The sequence below is a fragment of the Anabas testudineus genome, chromosome 24 (genome assembly GCF_900324465.2).
Source record: "Anabas testudineus chromosome 24, fAnaTes1.2, whole genome shotgun sequence".
Classification (NCBI taxonomy): Eukaryota; Metazoa; Chordata; class Actinopteri; order Anabantiformes; family Anabantidae; genus Anabas; species Anabas testudineus.
Window position 1 is genome coordinate 7,199,684 of NC_046632.1, and position 27,893 is coordinate 7,227,576.

Here is a 27,893-nt window from a genome sequence, read left to right on the forward strand (position 1 = left end):
ACACAGTAAAATGAGTAGGTATTCAGTTTATGAAATGTGGTGAAATTAGAAAATAGGAAAATGCTCATTTTACAATTGCACAGAGAATGATTCCCCCAGAAAAAGATCAACGAAGATGACTTCCTGCAGACATATAGACCAGACATTATGCTGTACACTGCTTCTATAATATCATGTAAATATGATTTACTTATTCATATGTTATATTCCTCTTATTTAATCTATGTATCTATGATACACTGTGTTTACAACCTACACATTCAATTATGTAAATAATTACTGGCCATTGTGATATGCACATTTTGCACTCTTCCCTATTCCGTATACCTCACTCCCTTCTACCTTTCTCAGTCCATGCTCCATGCCAAATTGTTGTCATTTCACTATCACAACTGGGAGTAATATTTTGAGAAATTTGCAACATAAAGTTCCTGTCAGCTTGACAGCAGTTCAGCTCGGGTGCTGTGTAGCCCACCTGTCACCAGCAGGGGGCTCCCGCTGTCTTCGAAACGAGGAGTGCGTCAACCTGAGACGCCGGGGTCAGCTGACACGCAGCAGCCAATCACAGAGCGAGGACACGCTGAACCGCCTTGCAGTGAGGTGCCCTGAGAGTTGTCAAGGTTTTGGTTGTGGAGGATCCGAGGGGGGAGCAAGGGCGGCTACATTTGTACAATGCCGAATAAAACGAAAAAGGACAAGGTAAGTTTGAGAATTGACAAGAGCTTATAAGAGCAGTGAATAAAGTTTGCATGAGCGGCATTTCACTGCGTTTATTGATAAACCGGTCTCATAGCAAGACATTTAGCGTTAGTTAGCTGTCAAGCGCAGTGTCCCATCACGTTAACGTTAGCCAACCAGCAGTAATCACCAGCTAGCCGCTATCCTGCCAACATGTTAGCACTTGGGACATTGTGCTTCCTTAGTTAAATAAAGCGCCGATAAGCAGATACAGATAGTCACCCAAATATCGCGTGTGTGTTCTGAGGTGTAAAATGAATTACTTTATATGTTTTAAGAGCTCAAATCCGAGTTCGTGCGAATGGTGTTGACTGTGAAGTAACATTAGCTAGCTAGCAGCAGCAGACTTAACCAGTGTGTTCAAACAGGAGTGTGAGACTGGGCGCAGGCATGCTATATTTATCTAGGATTTCTGCATGGCGGCATTCACTGCTAGACTACTCATTGATGTTGTCAACCTGCTTGTGCGCTAATGTCAAGTTGACCTAATAACTTAAACTTTTCCTTTCAGGAGTCCTCTAAGTCTGGCAAAGTCAGTAAGAGTGGAGGACAGGAGAATTCAGAGCATGAGGTAGGCTAAATCAGGGCATCTTTTCAGTCATTTCCTGGGTGACAGTAGGTCTGTCTGAGACAAGTTTAAATTTAAATGCTGCTGATATGACACTGACACTGTTTGAAAATGGACTGCATTATCAGTGAGATAATGAGTCAACACACCCGGCAGCTGGATTATCATTGTTCACCACAGTCCATTTAAGTGATTTTTGGGGAATGTCTATATGACAATGCTGAGATACTCTCAAAACCATAACGACTACTACGTTTAGGAGGTCTTGGTGTTATGTGTTGTAACACGTTGTAAAACAGACAGCGTGATTTATGTATCTTTATCTTTAAGTTGGGATTATCTTTATTGTCATTGTTTGCACACAGTAGTACAAACCAAGAGATGACTTTGCAGCTCTTAGGATCCCTTAAAACAACGAGTGATAAATAGTTAATATTAGATGAAACCAAAATGTAAAAAAAAGTATAAACAGTAGTGCAGCAACAGTGTAGTGTTATAAAGTGCATCAGTAATGCACATATGTTGCTGAATTATAAACAACAGTGCTATTGTATAATTGCACACAGTATAAATGGTATAACATATTCAGAGTTTTCCTTATCATATAGTTTATGGTTTATAAATATTAGCACAGCTGCAACTGGTACTCCTAAACAAAAACATTGAATCCACTACAGTTTCCCCACCTTTTATGATTTTCTTATTTATTTTGTAATTTTAATTTCAAGAGTCAAAGGTGTGTTAATACAAAGATGGGGGGAATCAGATAGATGGTGAAGTGTCTCTGAATATCTAAATTCCAGAAGTTTCCTTTGTGTAGGCCTCATGATTCTTACTAAGAAAGATTGCAGAGACATCCAAATAAACTAAAGGAGGACAGTGTTCAATATTTTAGCAACTTATGCCAGACATGACCAAATTACAATGGGATAGTGCTTTGTTCATCTTGGGTCACCACAGTGTCAAAAGTTAAAGCACAATTTCTTTGTAATCTGTCAAGGTGTATAATAAAAGAATAAACAAACAAGCAAGATGATCAGACTTAATTTTGATGTTTTTGCTTACATCTGGATCGGATCATATCTGGAACAGCCAAAGGGTAGTTTCAGCCTACAACTGTTACACATCGTTGAAAGCACAGGCATTTGGCCTTAATCACTATGTCAGATTATTATGTAATATACTGTACTTATAAATTAATATGAGCGAATTCAAAATGACAGGTGCATGGTATGGTTTAATCGCTGTCTATTCCAAGAGTAAATGCAGCAAATACCTCTGTGGCCATAACACCATGTCTAAACATCATTGAGCCATTATGAAAAGATTTTAACTTCCTTAATTCTTCTAAGTTCTGTGGGCTATCGTTTTGCAAAGATAACCTAAAATCTTGACACGCTTACTTCAGGGCTGGTATGACAGCTAACAGCTGTTTGTGCAACTTGAAAAGCAAAGGGTGGTCCTAGACATTTAATATTCATATTGTGAAGGCTGCTCACCACCTGTTAGTATTGCCTTGGCACACACTCGTCAGTTCTCTGTTTAGATCCCATATACTGAACATTTAGTCTAAATCCCACATTTATAATTTTACAAAAAGTATTACTGTTTGACTCATTGCCTGTTAGTTAGGAAGAATTGTTATAAGTATTTTGTCCCCTGTTCACCTTTAGAATACACTTTCTTTCTGTTTTTTCTCAAGCTGTGCTTTCAGCCTACCACTTGCTGTGTAATAGTCCTACATGCTGTTGTGTGTCAGCAGCTATGAAGCAGATCTGCAAATACACAACCTTGTGTAAAATTGAAATTGCTTGGCTCCCAGCTGTTCTTGTTGATACTACCCCCACCCTTCCCTTGGCCTCATACATTGTACTTCTTGTTACCATATGTGTATGAAAGTGAAACAAATTTATATAATCTGTAGAAAGGTGTCTTTTGTATTCTTTTCCTGTCTTGGCAACAAACAACTGTTATGTTATAAATATAAGTAACAGATGTTTTAACTGTGGCTTAATGAACTTAAAAATAGAACTTAAGAGTTAATGCCTATCATTGTAGTACACAAACATGTATTCTAGTTCTTATTAGAGCCCTGCTTAGCTTTATTTACCACTTTACTAGACAGCTTGCTAGTGGCCCAGTTCCTAAGCTCATGGCTTGTAGTGCTGCAGACTGTAGCCAACTTTAGCTGACTCTTAAATGATTCTGATAAATTCCATCAGATTGACACAGCTTCAAAGTTAAATGTAGTATTTTATGACTGTAGGTAAAGAATGCAAGTGACTGTCTTGTTGTGAAAATTGCAACATGCTGTATGCAATTAATACTACCTATTTAGCATATGGCAGTCAGAGTGTTTAGCAGATTGTGTTTAAATTAGGTTTAAATGAGGTTCACACTGCTGTTCAGCATGTACTTGCTCTTACCTCAGTGTCACTAATGTGTGTTTTTTCCCTTGTTTCAGCAGAGCTCTAACAGGAAGGCAAGTAATAGTGTTCCTCCTACCACTCAGCTGTTAAAGGGGAAGCAGCCAGGTTCCCAGACACCTGTCAAAAAGGACAAGAGGCAGAGCTCCTCTCGCTTCAGCTTGAGCAACAACAGAGAGCTGCAGAAACTGCCTGCTTTCAAAGGTATTTACCCTCAAAAGTGACGTGCGCACGCATGTGTGTGTGTATACATTTAGCTTAGCTTTTAGATTTTACACTTAGTTGAGTGAGTGTAAAGAAACTGTTTTGAACTAAAAAAAAAAAAAAAGAACCAGATGTGATGCATAGAGCTCAATTATTCTTTACATACATGAGAAAAAAACGTAAAAGTGGTATGTAAAAGTGCACACTCAGTTATTTCCACATTCTTTCTGAACAAAAATTTCTATGGGCATCCCCTACTTCATCACACTCATTTTATTACCAGGCTGAGCATGACATTACACAATACATGGAAGAAAACAGGGGACGTACATGGCATGGACTTTGCGCTGGATTTAACCCAAGCATCTATATTTAGTGGTAATCCAGAGATAAAGCTTTAATTCCATGGTGCTTGTGCTTCAGGATGTTGCCAGTGACCAGATAAGCAATGCCCGGCAGCTATTCTTACTATTGCTGCTCTCTTCTTTCCTTTGTTGAAGACAAATTGGCAGATATTTGCATATATTTACTTTAAGTCAGTATTATCTGTTACAAGGCCTCTTAAAAGAATGAAATCCCATTATCACAATAATTTGCTTAAAAATTAAACATACTCGATGCGGAAAAATATCAGTGTTACTGCTGCTATTACATTTCATATAATTAGATTATTATTATTATTATTATTGAATTTGCATTAAGGATTTCACTGTTGTATTTGGTTGAGGTAGATCTTTTGAACCATTATGTATCCAGCTGTAACTAATGATCATTTTCATTATAAATTAATCTGCTGATTATTTTCTCTGTTAACTGATTGATTGAGTGGTTTGTAAAAATTCTAAAAATAGTGAGAAATGCCTTCACAGGATGTCTAATGATTTTTAAAATAGCTGCCAATTTTACTGGAGGTGCGCAATAGCACAGACTGATCATGTCTGTATGTTTCACTCACACACTTATTTCAGTCGGATGTCGGATGACATAATTTGTATGTCAAAATTCAACCTAGAACAGCAGCCCATTTAAGACAAACTTTGGTGTTGGCCTTTATAATGCATTGAATGTTTTAGTTTATATTTTTCTTAGATAAGAGTGCCCAAGTTTTGATTTTCATTGCAGCTCCTTAAGCCTGAATGTCCTACTTCCAATGTGCACCTCTCTGCAACTCACTAGAGCAAAGGCCACATTCCTCTTCAGTGAGAATTTACAAATGTTATTTCTCTTTTTAAAAGACTTTACCAATAGAACAAACTTGAGTAACTACCTGTGACTTGAGATGAAAGCAGCTTTTGTGTTATTGTGCATCATGCATTTGTTCACCATTCTTTAATGGGAGATTAGTATCAGATGGCACATAAAGGAGTTGAATCAACTATAAAATATATTTATCTTGGTTAACCATTAGGCTAGTACTGTGTCAAAAAACCAATAAGCCAATAATAACTTGATTTCACTTCCCACACCCCAATGAGAGCTTTGATAACATTCTGCAAAACATTATCCTGCAGTGGCCCAGTAGATGTTATCACTTAGTCCTGTCCAAACAGGCTCCTCGCTTGGCCTGTTTTCATTCCAGGCATGTTCACCACCTCCTGGTAGAAACACATGTCTGTGAACTTGTCCTGCAGAGCCACAAGGTTGGAGCAAGACTCTCAAAGCACTGACCAGAAACAGGCCTTTCCCATGAACTCCCACAACAAAGTGTGCTTATTGTACAATTTAAATGTCCCAGCTTTTGCATTTTTATTGCACAGTAGTATAAATACTTCATTTTCAAAGGCTCTACCAAAATACAGCAAGAAATCTTTTTGACCACAGCTTGTAAACAGGACATAAATGCTCTACAGGTGCCTGTTTATTTCCCTGTAGTCTTAAACATGCTTGCCAAATATTACAGCACCACAGTTGTTGCTGCTGTATGAGTTGAAAACTATCCTGCATGTAGCATCCATGTTACAGGGTTTGTCGCCATCTCCTGGCTCGAAGAATTTCAGTTACACTGGTGGAGCTAACAATTGTCATGATATTAATGTAATACAATCTCCCTCTGATATTTTAATCTTAAAAACCAACCAATAATTCTAGTCTAACCTACCTGTGTCAAAGTTAAACATGACATATAAGTCATGTAATAGGAACAATAACATTTTGAAATTCATTTCAATAAAATAAACTTGATTTTTGATAAACTTACATAATTATTTATTCCAGATACTGTGTCCATATATTGTGCACCTTTTATGTATAAAAACTGTTTTATAATGACACACATTCCCAATTCTATTAAAATATTAGAGGAAGGGAAAGATGTAGCTTCTGCTCGTGTGTTTGTGTTGCATCACTTGCCATAAAGAACAGCTGTCTGTAATTTTGTAAGCGTAAGAAAGTGCATGTGCTATAGTGATTACTTAATGTGTAAAACTAAAACATAGTCTTCTATATTTCATCTTAGTCCCATCTTTGTCAAGTTCTTTGTTTTTAAGGGTCAGCATTTTTTTTTTTTACTGCCTAGATGGGAGTTGCACTGAAACTCAAACTCAAGCAGGTATTTTTGTTATTATATGTGGTTTGCTGATTCTTAAAGCAGGATGCACCAGGCAAGGAAGGTTTCAGAGAAGGATTTCCTTTACCACACCTGCAAGTGGTAGAGGAAAAGACTCCTGCATCTCATGAGACTTGCTGCCAGGTCAGATATCTCATATGAAAATACAAACACAAAACGATTACTAGCTAGCAAACAGCCCATGTAAGCAATAGGTTTTGTAAACCATAGTTCTCCTTGTAATACACAATAGGTTGTTGGTATGTTGTTATGGTATGATATTTTACAATTTAACACACATTCATTCATACACACACGCACACTATTTGCTATCTGGTTCAACCAGCAAAAGTAATGTATTATAATAATATATTTGTCAGTTATGTAACACAGTCAGGTCTTGCAGCAGTATGTATGTGCCATGGGTATTTCCACTTGAATGAATAAGAAATAAATACGATTTGTGATTGGCTGAGACCCAAAGTAATACTCCCAAAATAATGATTTTGTTCAGCTTATATTTAGAAGCCATACAGAGTAAAACCACATCATATTATACAATTGTACTACAATAGCTCACTTCATAAAGTGTTAGATTATGCGGATAAGTGAGAATTTCTCCAGGATATGAATAAAGTTACGTTTCTATCATTGGAAACTGCTTATGGTAAAATTAGGTACTGCTACTGTTAAAAGAGCTTGTGTTCTCAGCTGTGTTGGTTTGTTTCTCCAAATAGAATTGAGCCTTAAGCGTGAATTACACAGTGCCAAGACACTGAAGATCAGCAGACCTGTAACTAAACTACTGATTTGTGTATTTTAGTGTGTCCGATGATAAATTCATATGAAGTTATAATGCCCCGCAATTTCACTCTCTTTTCAATACCAGAAATAGCACAGACACAGCAAAAAGGCTGAAGCTTGATGAATGCATGTGCCAAATGACCATTTGGAGAACATTTAACATGTCTTAGTCAGAACAACAGATCTTCAGATGGGAGGTTGCCCCATGACTAGAGAACCTAATAACAAGAAAGAGGCTTTTATACACTCACACCAGATGCTGCATCTGGAATACCCCCACTATTACTATTGGAAAATACAACAAGCTAGACTAGACATACTGAATACGTACTGAAATTGTTACCTAGTTTAATTAAGACAATGTTTCCTACTTTCTGACATGAGTTTACAAACTGTATATCCAGAAACCTTGTTTAATGCCAGTGACATCCTGACTTGAATAATCACAACACCTCCTGCATCTTTTTAGGGCAAAAGTGGAAACCTACAGGGAGGAGCCCTGACATGCCATTATGTGTGTAAAATGGTTGTGCTTTCTCTAAAGTTCTATAACTATATATTATGTATGCGTCTTGTATCTTGATTGAAGGCCTTTTTTTTACAGCTATATTTAATATAAAAAATAAATTATTAGCAATATTTATTTCACATCAAAGTACAACTTATGTCCTCTGCTTTGGCATATTTCAAATAAATAGTCAATGCCTCTATATGTGTTCAGGCATAGACATTTTTTCAGCTGTAAGGTATTAGGGAGGCATACTCTAATATTAGTATGTTATTTGCAGCCCTAACAGGCAGTCTTCATTACTAGCAGTCTAGTTATAAAATGCTTATCCTCATGGGGTGAGCCAGTTTGCGCAGGAAATGACTTTTCCCCTAGTTTCTCATTTGCTTGGAACTTGGATTGCTCCTCCAAAACTGATAGCAAACAATACCAAATTACAAAATTTTAAGCAATGTTTCACAATTTAAAAATGCGGGAATGGGAAAGATTTGTATGGTGCTTTGTTAAGGATACAGTGGTTGTAAGTTCACTGTACATTGTTTGTATGTGTTTATGTAAATCCTTGATCCTTGCAGCATGGTGACACATAAAGTACACATGGAAACAGGTGATGGTGTTGTCATAGAAATGTCATGATGAATACGCTATGGCTAAGTGCACACTGTGATACAGCTCTGTTTTCTACTAGGATGATGTTATATGGAAGGCTGCATGTGTTTATAAGATCTTAAAATGTAATAGCTGACTGGGAGAAAAAAGGTTTTGTTACTTTATTTAGGACGTTTATTGTATTTGAAGGGCTCACTTAATTCCACATAGTGTGTGAGTATAGTGAATCTATTTAACTTTAAACATGTAACTGTATGCGTCAGTGTATATGTGCCCTTTTCCTGCACAGCTTTGCAGTGCAAGGTTTTTCCCCACTGTTGCGGAGACAGAGTGCTGCTGACTGCATATACACATCCTGTGTTGCTCACATTGAGACTTCCTGCCTTCCTGTTTCTCTGTCACATACACCTGGGCTCGGGCTGTACTCCTGGAGAGCCATCTGTCACGCAAAACATACACACACACAAAGAAAGCACACGTGCAGATGGTCACATAAGTAAAACGCACTGACCAGCAGTGTTAGTGTCTTTTGTCCTGTATAATTCTCAGTTTATTATTGACTTCTAGTTTTTCTTTTACATCTTAGAAATGTTTTATATTAAGCAAGAAACATGGAAATATGCACTCTGGCGTTTATTCTTAAAGCTTGTGGTTACATATTTGTTATGTTTTGAGTCGGACCTGAGAATTGTTGATTGATTTGTTATATTATTTGTGGTATGGGTTTTTGTTGGGTCTGAATGAGAAATGAGAAGTATCACTTTACCCATCCTCTGATTTAAGCAGCCTGCATGTATGTTAGGAATATTTCTTTCCTTGTGTTATTTTTATGTTTATAACAAATTCAGAACAAGCCAACTTGAATTTGAATCTGTAGTTTGTGCTTTAAAACTCCTGACAGATGTAACTGCCTTTGCTCCAATCACAGTAGCGATCCCCCTCCCCTTCCCTCTCAGCCCACTAGCCAATCCCTTTCCTCATGTTTATTTATTCTGATAGCTAGTCCACGTGATTGCCGCCAGCCAACGGGGTAGCTGCAGTGGGGGATGACATCACTAACTAGCTGGTTCCCTCCAGCAGCAGGGGAGCTTCATTTTCTGCTCCTAGTGTTCGTGCTAAAATGGAGGCTGGCTCCTCGCCTTAGCCTGGGCTGCCCTCTCCCCTGTCTCCTGTCTCGGCTCACTGATGTTGGCATGTACTAGAGCTGCCAGTGGAATGGTTCTGGATGCATCAGGCTCCAATGGGCCTTTCCAGTCTGTGGCCCTCATGCATTTTAGAGGTGAGATTAGGAAGTTTACCTCTTTTCCTGCTCTGTGTTTGTGTGTTTCAAGAGGAGATGGGGAAAGAACGTTGTCATTTAGCAACTGGAGCTGCTAATTTGGATTTTGTGGAGGAAACAACTTTTGTTGGTTCACTTTACTTAAAGTTACTGCATTAGACTGAGAGCATTTACCCTGTTAGTGTTGGTGGCATGATATTTCTGGATGAGGAAGCGGGGGATTGTGTTTGTATGTCAACAGGGAAGGGTTTTGGCAAGACATTGCATAGCTTAGCTACAGTCAGGGAGGAAGAGTGAGAGAGTGAGGAATGAGTGAGTTTTAAGTCTCCCTTCCCCCCGTCAAGACTGCTGATGTCATAGGAAGTGAGGTCAAAGCTTGTCAGTTTCTGTGTCTGTATTGTTTTGTATTTAGGTTTGTGGTGTCTTGTCTCCATTAGGATTCTGAATCAGTCTCATGTTGTGATTTGCAAAATTGCTAATGGCCTTGTGGCGTTTAAAACAATGGGGATAATTGCCGACAAATAATAGCTCATAGTCACCTCTCCTAATTTGCATTTGTTAGCCTATGTCTGTAGGGACACACAGTGGGTACCAAACATTTGTCAGTGATGCTGCTTCATTAATGAGTTCATTATACATTCACCTGTAGACTGTGGGATTGGAGATTTGTTTTTTATGTCTAATTTGTGTTCATGAGTGGTTTCCTGTGTGCAAGCTGGAGCCTTTAGATGAGTAAAGGTTATTTGCCCATCCATGCAGAGAGGCTTGTGTGTGAAGTCTGCAGTTGCACAGCATGTCCCTTAATATTTTAGGCCTGTTCAGAAACCCTAGTGCTGTTGTGTAACAGGAGATGGTAGACCTCTTGGCACTCGGAGGCTGCTGAGATGAGGTACTCATGGTTAGACCCCATGTTTAAGCTCTTTATTAACAGGCACAAAGTTTTCAGATACAGGTGTACTGAACCTAAAATCACCTGTCATTTGTGTCATTGTCATTTCCATTCATCTAAATAAACCTAAAAGCTTCTGATGATGTACATTTATATTTGCTATGTTTCTTTGTATTTTTAACTATCTCATGCGTTTAGAGAGTTTAGCTTTCATTTAGACAGGGCTAGATACTTTTTTTATAGGACTGTCTGCTAAAGAGAAATTTGCCTTAGGGATCAATGATGTCTTATCTTAAAGGAGAAGCAGGTTGAGCAACATTGCTGTGATGGACAAAGAAAATGTCAGCAAGGTTTTCAGCACAGCTTCACTGTTTTAAGCTGTAGCTTGTGAGAAAGGAAGAGAGAGAAAAAGTATATTGCGGCGTTTCTTACATAATGTATAAATATAAAACAGATCTCCATCAGTTTTACACAGAGGTGGTAGCCAAAGCTCAGGAGTAAAGCACACTTGCAGCTTTTTGAACTTTTATGTGGTCAATTGTGTCCTGTTTGTGACCAGTAGTTTGGATAAAGAGGATCAAGTATAATGTTACTAGAGAGCTACTTAGAGCCATATCACTATTCTACATTTCTGAATATAAGCTCAAATGTTTTGTAATCAGTTTCCTTGCACTCCTGTTCCAAGGTACTGCACAAAACAAGCAAGCCCTGGGGCTGTAATTAACTTAGAACAAGTTGTATGACGCCTCGCCCGCCAAAGATTGAAATGCTTTTTATGTACATAATTTAGGGAAAATCTGAGCAGGGTATCTTTAATTCAATAGATCAATAAATAGGCAAAATATTTGATTTACAGGCAGCTGTGTCTCGTTTTGCTGTACTACTGTGACTCACAACATGGAGGTGTAGGGAAAGTCCGTCTGATGCTGCTGTCAGTCCCAGGTTCAGGCTCTACTATGTGTGGGAGTGTGCACAGGCTACAGTACTAAACATTTCAGGATTGAGTTATTTCACCAGTGGCATGTTATTACATTTTTGCTTGGCATACACTTTGATGTTGGTACCAATTCCCCAAGTGCAATATTAAAAAGAGGACTGCACAGAAATACTACGAAGTTAGTAATCACAGACTACTGTATTAGCAGTTTTTTTTACTGCAACAGCTAAATTAGTTAGAGAAGTTTGCATGTCACCTGCAGACTTTAAACTAAAGATGTTGTCTATTCTCTGTATAGGAGGCTGTGCTTTGACTTCGTCTAGTTTTCTTTTCTTCTTTTTTTTTTGTTTTTACTTGTGTGTGTGTGTGTGTGTGTGTGTGTGTGTGTGTGTGTGTATAAATGCGTTGTTCTTGTGTTATTTGTAGGTACGTGAGGTTTTGTGGTGCACACTTTCAGTAAACATCATCTAGTGTTTGTCAGCACAAAATGTGTCGGTGTTAGCTTCAGAAAAGCAAAATCACCTGTTTACACTGGTCTGGAATCTGAGTTTCACATGATTGGGGTGCCGCATTCATATGCCTAAAATGCAAATGTTTTTCCTCAATCTGACACTAGTTTTTACTGTTCTAGTTATTTTTTGCATTCTGATGTGAGGTTATAGTAATATGATTTATGGCATTCACAGTATGTGAGAGTACAGGTTACATTTGCATTTATTCATTTGGCAGAATCTTTTAGTCAAAGTGACTAAACTTCATCTCCTGAAGTGAGGCTGCCCTACGCACATTTTCTATCTTAATTTGTCATACTTATTGTTATTGTTAAAATAATGTGAAAGCCTCAGCTACTGAATCAGATAGGTCTTCGAAGTTAACCCTATTTACTAATCTGCACAAGTGCCCCTTATAGGACTTTTTATTTAAATAAGAGTGCGACATGACAATTCAGGAACATGTAAATGAGCAATTAGTGAACATTTTTAAAACAACCTACTGTACTGCTATCCTATCTGAAACAACCTGTTTTTGTTTGTTCTACTGTCAGTTTCTTTCCATTGATTTTTAGATTATGTTTCATAGAAACATCTTGGACTTTTCCCTTGAGATCAATTAAGTTTTTAAACATTCTTCTTCAATGATATAGCCGTGTTTTAGGGTCTTCTTTATTTTTATTTATGTGTGTGTGTGTGTGTGTGTGTGTGTGTGTGTTCTCTAATGCACAGGTTGATGTTTTTCCTTGATTTTCACAAAGTTGAGCAGAATATCTTTAAACTGTTGCATGCATCTCTGATTAGTAGCGTTCACCCCTTTGGTCCAAAGTCCTGCCTCTGTCTGTGGTTACCATGGCCACATCCAGTTTACATACAGATTATTAATGGGGAGACAAAGCTGACTTATAAATCACTGGCTGTCGTGAACAAATTAACACATGTTTTAAGGTGACATTATGTTGTTATCAGTCTTCTTTTTTGGATTTTCTTTCTTTTTATAACCCTTTGAACAGTTAGGGCAAGTGAGAGTCTTGATCTCCAGGAGCTTTTTATTTATTGCTTGTTTATTTGTTGTCATTTTATCAATTTGAAGGCAACCCAGTTTTTCTTTTAGTGAAAGTGTTCCAGTGCAGTACCTATGAAATGACAGCAGTTTCTATCATTGCTACTTATTCAGTGCAATACATTTACTTATTGTAGTGATAGTGTCTCATCTGGTCTTGACAAAAACCATAGGCTTTAAACCAATTACACTTCACACAAAATTATGCTGTGGACATTCTGACAAGAACCAGAGGGAGAGTACACATTATAGTTATTGTCAAATCCCTGCTGCCATTGTTAGTTGTATGTTTAGAATAATGATAAAATGATTTTGCTGGTTTGCTTGATTGTTTGCATTACATGGCCTTATACCTTTTTAGTTTGAAAAGTCACAAAGCACGAATTGGGGAAGCCCTTCACATCCCTTGGGAGCAGACTTGTCACAGTTCTCAAGTGTGTTTAAAAAAAAAAAAAAAAAAAAAAATCCTCAATGATTCTGTATTTAGCTTCTGAGCTCTGCATCTTTGTCTTTATCTAAGGGTTCATGAAAATCTGTTTTAAGGTGAGCTCAAAACTTGCCTTTTTGGCATGCTATTTAAGTAAATATATTCACTTAGACCCTTATTTTTATAATAAATACAGTTTATTAAATAAATTGATATGTTTTGTTTATTTAGAGCGCTGCTCATTAATTTATTGGCGAGAGCTCTTATATGGTGACTATACCAGCATGCATGCTGGTGCAGAATGGAGGTTGACTCACACATGATGGGTGCAGTAATTGCAAAAAAGTGTGGAATGATTTTTAAAGTAATGATTATAAAGGGACAGGTGCGTCTCTGTATACCTTAAAGCTTATTTAGAGCCTTTTCATTATTGATGTGGTAGTGATAATATCTTTGTTGGGCAAAATTTTAAATTAACATGGTACATCGCACCACAGTATTGTAAAGTATTATTTTCAATGTGTTAATTGCCACCTTACTTCTGTATCTGTTTCCTAGACGTTCCCCCTGCAGAACAGGAGAAATTATTCATCCAGAAACTGCGGCAGTGCTGCGTCCTTTTTGATTTTGTCTCAGACCCACTGAGTGACCTGAAATGGAAGGAAGTAAAACGTGCAGCGCTGAGCGAGATGGTGGAGTACATCACCCACAACAGGAACGTCATCACCGAACCCATCTATCCAGAGGTGGTTCATGTGGTCAGTATTCAAACTGAGTGAATTTGGACTTGTATTTTACATTTGCACTCACATAAAAGAAAGTTAACAGTCCAAAGCCATTTTTTTTTTTTTTTTAAACTAAGTTTGATTTAGATTTAATTATTTAAATTGCGTAGTTTGAAAAAAAATTATATAGATATAGATATAGATAGTTTGAGCACTGGACATGTTGAGGTTAGTTACTACCACACATTATTTAACTGTAAGGAAGACTAAAAGGCTCTGTAGATACGGCTTTGGCTGCTGTTGTGGATGGCTCAAAGTTTAACTAAGTGAAATCTTGGCAGTTGTTGTGCCTTTTAAAAAATTTTGTAATTTTCAATCCAATGCAAAATTGAAGATAATGTGTTTTATAACAGCAAGTTTTCAGATATGCTAACAGGTTGCCTTTTTACTGTTTTATACAGTTGAGGATCTCTCCTAATTTAAATTTCTAAATTGGTAACTTGGCAGCCATAATCACATGATGGATAGCCTAGGCTTATGCTACCTAGTAATGCTATTTTGTCATTATATGTTATTATATTATGCTCCATTAAACATTTTATTTCTGACTTCTGTGTCAGTCAGGTAAGATAGCAGTACAGTATGTTGTTTTAAAAACTCACTAATTGCTCATTTACATGTTCCTGAGTTGTCATGTCGCACTCTTATTTAAATAAAAAGTCATATAAGGGGCACTTGTGCAGATTAGTAAATAGGGTTAACTTCGAAGACCTATCTGATTCAGTAGCTGAGGCTTTCACATTCTTTTAACAATCTGCAATTTAAAATGTAGGTAGATTTTATGGGTAGACAGCATACTGTGGTTTCCAGTATGTCTAGCAGTATGGGTTCAGTCACATTTAGTTGTTATTTTTTGACTTGTTACTGAGTCATAGGAAACCCACATGAGCATCACTGACCTCAGTTTGAACCCAAATATCTGTGTCATATTAACTTAACTCAACTGTTATTCTTTAAATCATTGGTAAGCTATTAAGTGATTCATTTATTTTGTTTTCCACATAGTGGTGTGTGTCTAAAGATTTCTAACCCATTTGATGTCCCCAAACCTGAATCATGCATTCACTGAGTCTGCCTTCAGTGTGGCTTCCACCAAGCTCCTACTGTATATTTATTAGAAATGTGTTCCTCTGAGGTTGTGGCCTAGATGTGTTTATGGTGCCAGGTTCGCTTTCCCAAGCCAAATTAAAAAGCCTTTGATGTTAATCAAAGCCCTGCCTCAATACGACATGGTAAACTGCAGATGATCAAGGTGCAAATTTCAACCTCATCCTTCTCACTGTGGCTTTATTTCATCAATACAGCAGAAAATGCAACAGAGCTGCCGCATCAGCATGAAAATATACTCTTATTCCTGGCAGCCCCTTTCTGCTGCCCCCTTAAAGACAAAGACTCTTTGAAGTCCACTGATGGCTTTCATCATCAAAGTAGAGATTGACAGGGTAAAGTCCTTCATAGTCATAAAACGTGTATTCTTATGTTAAGGCTGTGTGTTTAATTTTTCCTTCAAGCTCCTGTTCTTTCAGGGCATGAAACCTCAGTGTTGATAGTCTAGAACAATATTTTAGCAAACCTTTGGATGACATGACATGAATCTGTTTTTCCATTAGTGCAGTTCTCTTGGGGGAAACGGTTTCTACTAAGAATATAAAACATGATATGGAGTGAGTGTGTTTTGAGCTCTGATTATCTGTACAGGGAGTGTGTTGTCTGGAAAGTGACAATAGACTCAGAGGGGAACAAATGTATGCTTCACAGTTGAAATGCTGTTTCACAATGTTTCAATTCAGTTTTGGTTTGGGAAAGTTTCATGACAGAGCAGGGGGGGAGGGGTTGTCATTTGCCACACAACCTATTGATTATTTGCAGTGATGTAGATTGATCACTAATTGAACAACCTTGATTATCAAATGTTGTGGCTGATGTATTTCACAATTCCACATTCAGTCAGTTATTTCAGCAGTCACGTGTTTTAGAACCAATCGTTACAGTGCTATCTAGACTAGACGACTTCTGGTCATCATCTGGTAAGACGTAAGGCTAAGGCAGTGTTGCTTACTCACTTGTGAAACACAGCAGTTCAGTTTTGAGCTGCTATTCTTCTGTGTGTTATAAGTAGGCCAAACTTCTAATGGAACATAATTAAAAAATTTCACATTATTCAGTGGTTCTTTCTTAGTTTATTTAAAATGTATTTTCTTTCTTTCTTAAGATTTAAGCAGTATTAGAATCCTTCAAATCTAAATATAGTATGGTAAAATGAATTTGTGATTTGTGTGTTGAAACATGTATTATGAATTTCCTATCTTTAGTGGTGTGCTGAGCTAACCTACTTGTACCTGTGTTTTTTCCTCAGTTTGCTGTGAATATGTTTAGGACATTGCCGCCATCATCCAACCCCACAGGTGCTGAATTTGACCCAGAAGAAGATGAGCCAACGCTAGAGGCTGCATGGCCACATTTACAGGTACACATCACACAAATAGTAGACACACTGAAGGTTTTGCTTTTTGAATATAAATTAATGAGAATAAATCAATTGAGCAGTGATTAATAAGTGTTTTAATCACTTATTTTCATCCACAGCTCGTTTATGAATTCTTCTTACGGTTCTTAGAGTCGCCTGACTTCCAACCCAACATAGCCAAAAAATATATTGACCAGAAGTTTGTAATGCAGGTGAGCACATACAATATATGTTTGTGTGTGGTATTGTAAATATTTGCTTGAGAATATCTGTTGTTTTCTGTCATTGTACTCTGTATTTGATGCTGAGATATATTTGATATCACTGTCCCATTGACCTTTTCTTCTGCAGCTCCTAGAACTGTTTGACAGTGAAGACCCAAGGGAAAGAGATTTTTTAAAGACCACTCTGCATCGTATCTATGGCAAGTTCCTGGGCCTGCGAGCATACATTAGGAAACAGATTAATAACATATTTTATAGGTGAGTGAGCATGCAAATTAGAAACAATGGTGGTGCCTGTGTTGTTGTGAGTGATGGAGTGTATTTTGTTTAATGTTTCTGGTTGCTTTTTTTTTTTTTGCAGGTTCATTTATGAGACTGAACATCATAATGGAATAGCAGAATTATTGGAAATTTTAGGCAGGTAAGATATTTTTTGAGGTGCATTTATAAAAGTTTCCTGCTATTGAGGGTCATTTTGTTTGGTTCGTTTTCAGTAGTGTTTACAAGGGTCACATTTTGTACTTGCAGCATAATCAATGGATTTGCATTACCATTGAAAGAAGAGCACAAGATATTTCTTCTGAAAGTCCTGCTGCCTTTACACAAAGTCAAGTCTCTCAGTGTATATCACCCACAAGTAAGTCCTTTGTCAATGTGCAATTATGCTCTGCTTAGCCATGACCAAAATATTGTAGCTTCAGTGTTTTATAATACTGTAGTTTTGTAACTGCGTTATAATAATATGTTGTATTTTTCTCTTAGCTGGCCTACTGTGTGGTACAATTTCTAGAGAAGGATAGCACTCTCACAGAACCGGTAAAGTCTGATTTATTAATGTTGTGTTGTTAATATTGTTGTGTTCTCTTAAAGATACAATTCCAGTCAAGTCATTATTGTCATTTTTTTAACTCTGGACAGTCACTGGAGGATTTGGTTTAGACAGGGTTGAGAAATATGTCATGTAGGTCGATATTACATGTTCAAGGGCGAGGGAAATGCGTCTTAATTGTTTTTAATCCAATATTTGCTTGCTGAACTTGTGTAGCTGTAACAATAGACAGGAAAACAAACTATCTGAATTTAGGGGATTTAAAGCATCTTAATCCCAAATGACAAACACACGGATTTACAAGTACATACAAACAAAGTATAAACATAGTTGACTGTGCTTCATTTGTGTAAATATTTTCCCTGCTGTGTCTGTGGTGTGCCAGAGAACTTTAGTCAATGCTAACACATTATTAGTTCGACAGATTTGCTGTTCAAGCATACTTCTCCCTCTCTAACAAGCCTGTTATCCCTGTGTGTACAGACGGTGATGGCTTTGTTAAAATATTGGCCAAAGACTCACAGTCCGAAAGAGGTGATGTTCCTCAATGAACTGGAGGAGATTCTGGATGTTATTGAGCCCTCAGAGTTTGTCAAAGTCATGGAGCCCCTCTTCAGACAGCTGGCCAAGTGTGTATCCAGCCCGCACTTTCAGGTCTGACATCCATTCCACTACACATTATGTGTGTTTTAGTTTATTTTTGTACACATGCAGAGGTAACAATATATTTTCCATGAAAGCTTTTAGTGTGTGTATGTAACCCTGTCATGTAACTAATGTATGATTAGGTGGCAGAGCGCGCTCTGTATTACTGGAATAATGAGTACATCATGAGCCTGATTAGTGACAATGCTGCCAACATCCTGCCCATCATGTTCCCAGCCCTCTACCGCAACTCCAAGACCCACTGGAACAAGTGAGTCACTTCACTGACTTTCCCCCCTGTGTCTGTCTGTGTGTTTGTCTGTCTGACGCAACGTTGTGATGACACTAAGTACATAAATCAAGCGACCCGTGATGATCTTTGTTTGTCTACAGGACAATCCACGGATTAATCTATAATGCTCTGAAACTCTTCATGGAGATGAACCAGAAGCTGTTTGATGACTGTACCCAACAGTTCAGAGCAGAGAAAAGCAAGTAAGTCCCACATTCAAATCATCCTACAACGCATCGTAGAATATATTCTACAAATGTCAGAAATGGAAATAATGACTAAGAAGATATTATGCCAGAAAAGTAAACTGTGCTTTGAACATAGCTGGTTGATGACATCAATATCTGAGAGTAAATTTTCCCCTTTGAAGCAGTTTCTGTATTGTCTGTTGTGTTGTGTCAGAGAGAAAGCCAAATGGAAAGAGAGAGAAGAAGCATGGCTGAAGATTGAGAATCTTGCAAAGTCAAACCCACAGGTAACCCATCAATTCTATTAATATTGCAGATAGTCACTGGCTGACGTCAGATTTCAGTTTTGCATAAAGAACTTGAGTATTGTTTCAAATAGTTCTGTTCTCTGATTACAATGAACTCTGTCTGTTACAAGAGCTTCAGTTGTGCTTGCACAATCGCAGTATGAACCATTCACCAGTGTAACATAAATAAGCTGAGTTGGATGAACGAGTCACTCCGTTTCCACGAACATGTGGTGGCAGTTAAGAGCAGTTCATTGCAAAATGAGTCTGAAATTGAAACAAAAGATTTTTTAAAGTTGAATAAAAACACACATGCACACTAGAAAAGTTACTAATAAAAGTTACTAGTACTAAAATGAGTATGTTTCCGCATTTAGTGGAAAAGCAAAGACTCTTTATAATGTGGTTCCTCTCTCCTCCTCTGTCTGCACAGTTTCTGATGTACATTGACTCAGTAGGCTCAGGCAGTCCGATGGACATGGAGACAGACGGGCCTGTGCTAGATGATGTCAATATGCTAAAGAAAACAGTAGAGGAGGAAGCCACACAGGTAACGAGTGTGCCATAAACATGTTTGTCAGGGCTTGTAATAGATGCAATAAGACACTAGACTCAATGGACAGTTAGACTGCCTTGTGTAGACCTACTGAACTGGTTGGAAATGGTAAATAGGACTGTTGTGTTTTATTAGTTTTGGAGCATATGTGCAGGTAATGGAAATGTTTTAAAAAAGATCAAATTCAGTTGCTTTAAAAACATTATACAAAAACATTATACAAGGCATTTAAAAGTCTTAAATTTTGCTTGACTGTAGTCAGTGGACACTGTATAATGCTTTTTTGTGGAGTTTTAGATGTGTACCAAACTGTGACTACTACTAGCTAGAACCTTTGGTGATCTCGTTGTTTTGTAATGGATCCATCCATTTTCTGCTGCATATCAGGGTTCAACTCATAGTAACTGATTAATTATATTACTAAAAGTTACATAAAAAGGAATAAAGAAATGGTAAATAACTACAGGCCTTTGTGCTCCTGTTGGTTTTGTGTCGTTCTTTTAAATAAAGATTGGAAGCTGTGCCATACGTTTGAGTGAATATAATTGATCACAGATGTAAAACTTCCATTGTTTGGTTCTGTCTAAAGTTGCCACTTAATGAGATGTTTTGCTGTTTTCCAAAGTTACAGTAGTAAATTACTACTACAATTTTAAACTTTTGATATTATTATTATTATTATTATTTTAGTTTTTCTCTCAAAAAAACTCCACAGAAATGGAAAATAGAAAACAATTTTCATTTGGATATTATGCTAAATTAAGTGTGCAGCCAGCTTTGAGGTTATTTCAGGTACTAGAAAGAAAAGCAGTCTCCTTAACTCAGTCCCATAAATAATTTCCTATTTTGAGGATTATTCAAACCTAACAGACATTGTTCATGTGATTGGCAAAGTGTTGTCCCAGCTCAGCTGTCTTTTATCTGCCAAGTGGAACAAAGGGCAAACCAGAAGAACCTGACTCCTTTTTTTTTTTGCCTTTACATGGGATGATGCTTTTTTAAATATTATTATTATTATTATTACATTTTCATGTTGTAGAATGTCATTTTCAGCGTTCTGGCACTTATCATATTACCACACAGCTTTGGTTAGACGCGCAGATCAGACATGTCCTTTTTCCAAAGTGTGTACGAGGAGTCAAAAGTCATATGTTTTTGCTTGGATTGGATTCCAGAGGTGAAAAATGACAGATGACACAATGACACTTCTGTTTACCTTGACAGGCAGACTACAGTGTGGAAGTTAAATATCGGTGAAGCAGGGTAGAGTGTGTCATTGCTGAATGTTGCTGCTCTCTCTGTGTCCAGATCGTAAAAGATCAGCGTAGAGAGCGCCCACTGATGAGGAGGAAATCGGAGCTCCCCAAGGATATCTCCACTGTCACGGCCTTGGAGTTGCACAGGAGAGCGGAGGAAATGTTGACACACGACGGCCACTAGGAGACGCCCACAGATCCACCTCAAACCAGCAGCAGCATCCACAGAGAAACCACAGGCCCCGAGAGGCCAACACAACAGAACTCTGTTATCCACGTTCAGCCCATCCCAGCACAACAACAGAACTGAACAGTCCCGGCTCCAGCTGACATGGAAAATGTCTAAAGCCACACATCTAGGCCTGGTTCAGCTTTTTGGGACAAGCGGTGCTCAGTCCTTACTGACCCTCCCCCTCCCCTTTTCCCCACCTGGTTGTTGTCCAGCAGAGACATCTGTGGAGCTTCATGACCATGACATGCACCGTGAACTTCACTGTAGTGTCGTTCCCTCCTTTCCTTCCTCAGTCTTTCTCTTTTCCTGTCCTCTCAACTCGTTGTGTTTTTTGGGGAGCTGTGCTGCCCCCTTCTGGTCATTTCTCTCAGGTGTTCTGTTCTGTGTGTATGCACATGTGTGAGCTGTCTTCTCTTCTTGCCTTTTCTTTATAGATGTCAGGTGCTTGTAAAAATAATATGAGGCCCCAACTGGACTTCTTCGTTAAAAAAAAAATTCAGATGATGAGAAAATGTCAGTTGTTTCTATATGTTTAATATTAGATATTTTCTCAAAATGTTTAAACTAGACAGCTGTTTATATTTTTTCCTACATAGTATATTAGGATGTCCTCTCAAAGTAAATCACACTTGTTGTCTAACCGTTTTGCTTGCTATGCTATTTGTTTTGCTCTTTTATTCAGTTCATTTTCCATTAGCCATGAAGAGTTATTGATCATTCTGTTAATCAGGACAGGGTCATCAGGGACTTGTCAGCAGAGTGTGTCTGGATTACAACGTTCTGTTCATCAAACAGTGCTGGTCTAACTGAGGTCAGGTTTTACATCTACCGGATCTCTGTTTTGTAGAAAACTGCATAGCAGTCTATTTCAGTGCCAACCTCTCTCAATAATTTCGGTGTTTAATTGTGTAGGCAATAAGTTAACACAGGTTGTGGAGTGTGTCTGTGGTCAGATGAGTTCATTATCATTATTAGATCAATTTGATTGGTGCTTGGGACAAGTACAGCTCGAGCCCAGTTAGCTGCACCAGTCTCATGAGAGGGCATCGAGGCATTTGTTTTGGGTTTCCCGCGATTGTTCCAGTGTTTTTAACGTGGTCATTAGCATTCAGTACAAGTCAGTGTCATTCATCTGAGGCTCATGAGAGGTCAGAGAGCTACATTTGCTCGTTCCACAATGTTGCTGAGTGATGGCAGAAGTCAAACAGGCAGGCGCTGTGCTGTGCCGATCGCTTTTTCTACTCTTCTCAAGCAAGACCCTTTTATTTATAAAACACTTGTTAGAGATTAGACTGCGTCATAGATGAGGTTTGTTTGGTTTGAAGAGGTCAAACTTAAGCCTTTCTTTTCACAGTGCCTTTTATAGTCTAAGGGGATATTTGCTCAATGGAGAATCGAGTAGTAGCATGATGAAAAGTGTATACTAAAACTTTATTTTCAAAAAAGGAAGAAAAAATAAGAAGCTGCGTTCCAGTCCGTGCTCAGCCGCTTTAACTCCAGCACATGCCTTGTTGAAGCTACACGTTACTTTTCTAGTTAAAAGCTAGAGAGGAGGAGCAGAGTGGTTGCCCCAAACCACTTCAGCAAATGAAGCACTTCCTGAGAAAACTTGAAAGAACATAGAAACACAACTGAAACAGTGAACTAGTGAGAGTCGAAATCCGTGATGCTGTCTGTCTCGGTGTGTGGGATCACCTCCCCTGGGTGCGTGTCCATAAGAGCTAGCCTCTGTCACAACTTTTCCATTCTGTGCGCCCGCTGTCCCATTCCACTTTTAATTTATAATGCTGTTCGACGCCCCCCCCACCCCATTCTGCACACTGGCTACCCGCCCCCCTTCCCCTGCCCCTTTCCAGTTAAAAACCTACTACAACCCTGTAGGACTCATTGTTTGGAAATCTGTTTGTTCTGCCTATGGATGCTTGCAGGCTCTTTGTTTATTGTGGTTTTATTCTTCCTTTGCCAGCAGAACCTTTTGCCAGTGTTTCAACTGAATGTGCAAATTGTAAATAATATTGCAGTCAGCGTTGTTCTGTTCTTTCCATGTTTGTCTTGAAGAACAACATTTACCAAAGGCTTTTACAAAAACCTCACCCCTCTCCACCCTGAGTATTACAGTGGATTTGATGAAAGGGAAGTGATGCCGTACCTTCACTAATCTGCGCCCTTGGATTTTTGGCTGTCGGGCAGTGCTGCTGGAGCACCTTGTTGGGTCCCATAGGTGACTGTTGTTCTTCTTGAAATGGCTTTAATATTGGCTTCTTTGGAGCTCTGTTCATTTTACATAAGCTTCGTTTTCTTTTTCTTTAAAAAGAATGATTATTACAAGTGTCCTTTAGTATAAGTCTCATACTAAATGGCTTCATCTAATACTGTACATATAATGTACTTTTATGTTATAACTATTATTAAATGGTAGATTTCATATTTTGTACAAATTATCCTGTGTACAGAATCCAGAGGTTATTAGCAACTCAGTTGGTATGTGGCACAGACTTCAACACATGTGACTATTTCCATTTAGACTTCATATAGGATTTGGATAGTTTTTTTAAAAATCTATTTGTAATCTATCTTTTTCCTTTTTTTTTTTGTTTTGTTTTGTTTTGTTTTTTGTTTTTCACCTCCAGACTTGTGTTGACATCCTACATACATGAGCTTTTTGTGTGGTTTTATCCAAATCTCCAGTGGTGTACATCTATCTATATACAGCAAATAAAGAGAACATGTGAGTTTTATATTTTCATCCTATAAAAAAAAAAAACTTTGACTTATGAGTCATTATTTGTTGAATTCAAGCTGTATTTTTTCCCCTTGCAGCACTTTTGATGGACACCAGCCCCAAATAACCACATCGCTCCTCTCTAGAGGAGCAATGTGCAGTTTTTTTTGTGTCTGTCAGGTTAGAATGAGCATCAGTTTCTATGTGAAATTAGAGATGATCCTGTTAAGAGCCTGAGATAGATAGAAATGTGTTTACATTCTTTCTGTTCAGCTGCTTTTGTACCTACTATGTTGCTGCAGTTGTTGGCTTCAGTTGTCTATGCTGTTTGTAGTAACCAACCAGCACTTGACACAAGTAAATGCAGTCAAAGACCTAGTAATGAATTTTCTGTGTAGAATAGATGAGGCTACAGATGGAATCAAACAAACAAAACCACACACTTAAGCTTAAAAAAATGGATAAAATTGCTCTAAATAATATCAGTGATACAACATTAGTTGACAGCTTGTTCATTCACTTTCAATCAGTGTTTTCTTGAAATGGCCTTCAGTCATAAGAAGCAACACTCATTACTCAATGAGTAAAAAATAATAAAAATAAAGGAGCCCACTCTTCTAATCTTGCATACAGCAGTAATTTGTAATTAGTTCTCCCTTTTAAATTTGACAAACTAGACTTGAAAATGCAAGCCACTGCTGCCACCTGCTGGACAAGAAAAGCAACCCTGAGCACTGCAGTGTGGAGTTACAGGATGAGCTTCTGTTTAATGAGCCATATAACTGCACATTTTACCACAGGACAAAACAAACACAACAAGATTGAGCTTAGAAGTGTACTTAACTTATCCGAGTTAGATTTTATTGCATTTTGTTTAGAGACTGCTCTGATTTTATTTTATTTTGTAAACAAAGGCCCGTGTTACATTTTCAGATTTGCTTGGTTTTGTTTGAAATCTCTGTTATTTTATTCAGCTGTAGTCATCGAATAAGGACACATCACACAGTTAATTCATGGATTTCTGACTAAGCGTGCATTGATATTCAGGTCTAATTCAGAAGCAGTCATATTTTCATACAGGCTGATTTGAAGGACGCCGCTTGCTTTTCTTTAGGTGTTGCTAGGTGCTGCTATCAGCCATTCACACTTGCCCCAACACTCTCTAAATTGGCTCGTCTGAGGTCACTTAAGTTCCTCTGATCATTTTTAGACAGCAGTGAGGTTTTGCACCCTCCCTCCCTCTTGTGTCTAGCACCCCTACTGGGATCTTCACTGAACTCAAATGAACCTGCAGGGATTTAGAAAACAAACAGACCCCTGCACGTTTTTTTCGCCTCTTAAACACAAACGTTGGGCTCCTGCCGTGACACTGATTAGGACACAATGGGGGAAAAAAAAAAGACATTAATATTTCCCCTGCGATCGTGCAAATACTTTACTAATGTCTATTTAATTTGATGGATGCACACAGAATCTATCAGGGTCAAACATACATTCCCCTATTTACAGTAAACGAACAAAATACTGTAGCATAATAGTCTGTGTCTCTAAATGACTGCTCTAATGAGGATGCAAATTGTCTCCCACAACAACCCCAATTTGCCTCATTATCAACACATTGTATCCCAATTATCTTAGAGATGAAATATTCCTCTGGTCTGGATGCGTCACTGAATATCAAATTACGTCAGTGGTTTTTGTGGGTGGTTAAAAGAGTCTGTGTATCTCTCTCTCTCTCTCTGCTCTCAGATGAGGTCACCGGGGTTCATTGTTTTTTGCCTGCAGACGCAGCGCCGTGCTCTCGTTCTTAACTTCAAATACGATGCGTTTCCTTCCTTCCTTCCTTTAATTTTTTTTAACTTAATTGCTCTGTGATCAGGGTGATGTGACAACCTTCTTTCACTGTCACTGTTCCAATCTTGCTGTGCAAACCCCCCCCCCCCCCCCCCCCTTCCCCGGTTTTTGCAACCAAAAAACATCTTGTCACGACAGGATATGTCAGAATCTATCGCCATGGAAACAGTGCTCAAAAGTTTGGAGCGTCGACCCCCATTGTGACTGCATCCAATCAGATTTTAGGAAAAGCTTTCAGTGCTGCATTACTTTACTGTGTAGTGCGGTGTGAGTACAGTTGTGTGGACCTGATCGTGTGTGTGTGTGTGTGTGTGTGTGTGTGAGGAATGGCAGCCAGGAAGTCACACATCGCACTACCCCAGGAGTTCGAGATCCGACTTAGCTCGCCCGTCTTGTATTCACCTCATTCCTCTTTTGCACTAAAGCTCTGTAGCACCTGAAGTCCTCTTGAGCAAAATGACGAGACACACCTCACACTTCAACATCCTCCCAAGGGCAGAGGGATGGGGTGCAGCCCAGTCCCACTTTCTTTGATGCTTGACACTCGGCTTCAAAGTCCTCTGCATCAAAGCCAGGGACTTGGGATCAGGCCCAGCAGCAGCCGGGCATCCTGCCGTACACACACAAGAGAGAAACAGGATAGAGCTGTCTTCCCTTCATCCGGCTTTAGCAAGGCTAACTTCCTTACAAGAGGCACCATAAGAAAGGAAAAAAGTTTGTGAAATACACTTTAGGGCTAAACGTGAAGCTTAAATGATGCTGAAAGTGTTTTCTCATCAAAAAAGCAAGTGAAAATGAAAATGAGATGCAAGGTTGATTTGCTATGTTCAGATGAAGTGGGGCGGTGTTGATGTAGCTTTTGACAACTTTAGACAACTCAGAGACACACTGCAGGTCCACACGTGCAAGCTTCACTGTCTTGATGTTTTATTTTGGAGCGCACGAGTTGGATTTAGTTTCTCCACACACTGTAACAGATGCAAAATGAGCACATACATGATGTGCACAAGAACTTCCTCCTCTCTGTCCATTGGGAAATATCTTACTGGACATGTTCTAAATGGTATGTGCTCCAGGTAAGACCTACAGGACAGAAACTTTATTTTTATGGTTTGATTGGTTTTATGCTCAATATTATCTTAATTTTATTTTAAATTAGTCAATTAACTGATTAGCCCATAACTTTATATCAACCATGGTGATAATGCATCAGTAAATTAAAGCATTCAAGCAGGAAATTAAGACAGATCTGATCTTGGGAAATGTATTTGTAATTTTTTGATGTGCGTTGTTTAGCAGCCTTCAGTAGCAAAACAGTAAAGTCAAATATATTAAGAAGCCTGTATGCTTGAATCTAACCCTGATATGATGAGGACAGTTCAGATGACACAGGGCCATGACTTCCTAATGGCTCTTCTGCTTCTACGTACATAAAAGTAAAAGCTGCGAGCATCGCTACTAAACATCTGGTTTGTTCCAGGTGCACGTGGACACGCACGTGCTCAGGAGAGTTCGACTGGGAGATAAAACTGTGGCAGCAGCATCTCTAGCTGTACTCCTGCTGTCTGTCAGTCTAGGCAAAACAAAGTTATGCCAGGACTCTCTTCCACTGCGTCTGTCTGAAACACACACACACACAGTGTTAATTATTGTCCAGTATCTGGGACACCTGAGAACGACACCGTTGTCTGCTGAAGCCATGCTGACACATAAGCACTCTTGTCTGTACAAGGCACACCGGTAACCGTCTGACTGTATGTGGGGCAGGTGAGCCAGAACAGCGTAGACACCGGCAGCCTTGCCTGACCGTCTGGGAACTTGCTGCTCTCAACACGCTGGGTCAGAAAACACTTGAGAGACACGCAGGGCAGAAAACACTACGAGCCGAGCACTGGCACTGGGAGGAGAAACAGATAAGCGAGAAGAGAGAGACACACGCAGAGGTCTTTCACACCCTTTTGCTCTTTTTCCACTTGGCTGAGTGATAGACGGATGTGCAGAAAGTGATGGAGGCAACCTCTGCCAGGAGGGGATGTTGAGATGAGAAACTTTATCTAAACTGCACAGG

General features: G+C 38.6%; 1 protein-coding gene across 5 annotated transcripts; it reads left to right on the forward strand.

Annotated features, from left to right (window-relative positions):
• The first annotated feature begins 587 nt into the window (after positions 1-587).
• On the forward strand, positions 588-24,019 carry ppp2r5cb (protein phosphatase 2, regulatory subunit B', gamma b). Of its 5 annotated transcripts, none has more exons than XM_026341016.1 (16): positions 588-699; positions 1,250-1,309; positions 3,771-3,936; positions 14,047-14,246; positions 16,630-16,740; positions 16,860-16,952; positions 17,092-17,222; positions 17,326-17,385; positions 17,493-17,601; positions 17,727-17,780; positions 18,277-18,447; positions 18,582-18,709; positions 18,832-18,933; positions 19,133-19,205; positions 19,639-19,755; positions 21,070-24,019. In XM_026341016.1, exons 1-16 carry the CDS (start codon positions 673-675, stop codon positions 21,199-21,201), a joined length of 1,734 nt encoding a protein of 577 aa, XP_026196801.1. In that variant the 5' UTR covers positions 588-672; the 3' UTR covers positions 21,202-24,019. The 5 variants fall into 5 exon arrangements, with proteins under 5 accessions (XP_026196801.1, XP_026196802.1, XP_026196803.1 ...); XM_026341017.1 differs by having other exon boundaries at positions 3,774-3,936; XM_026341018.1 differs by lacking the exon at positions 19,639-19,755.
• Positions 24,020-27,893: the final 3,874 nt, after the last annotated feature.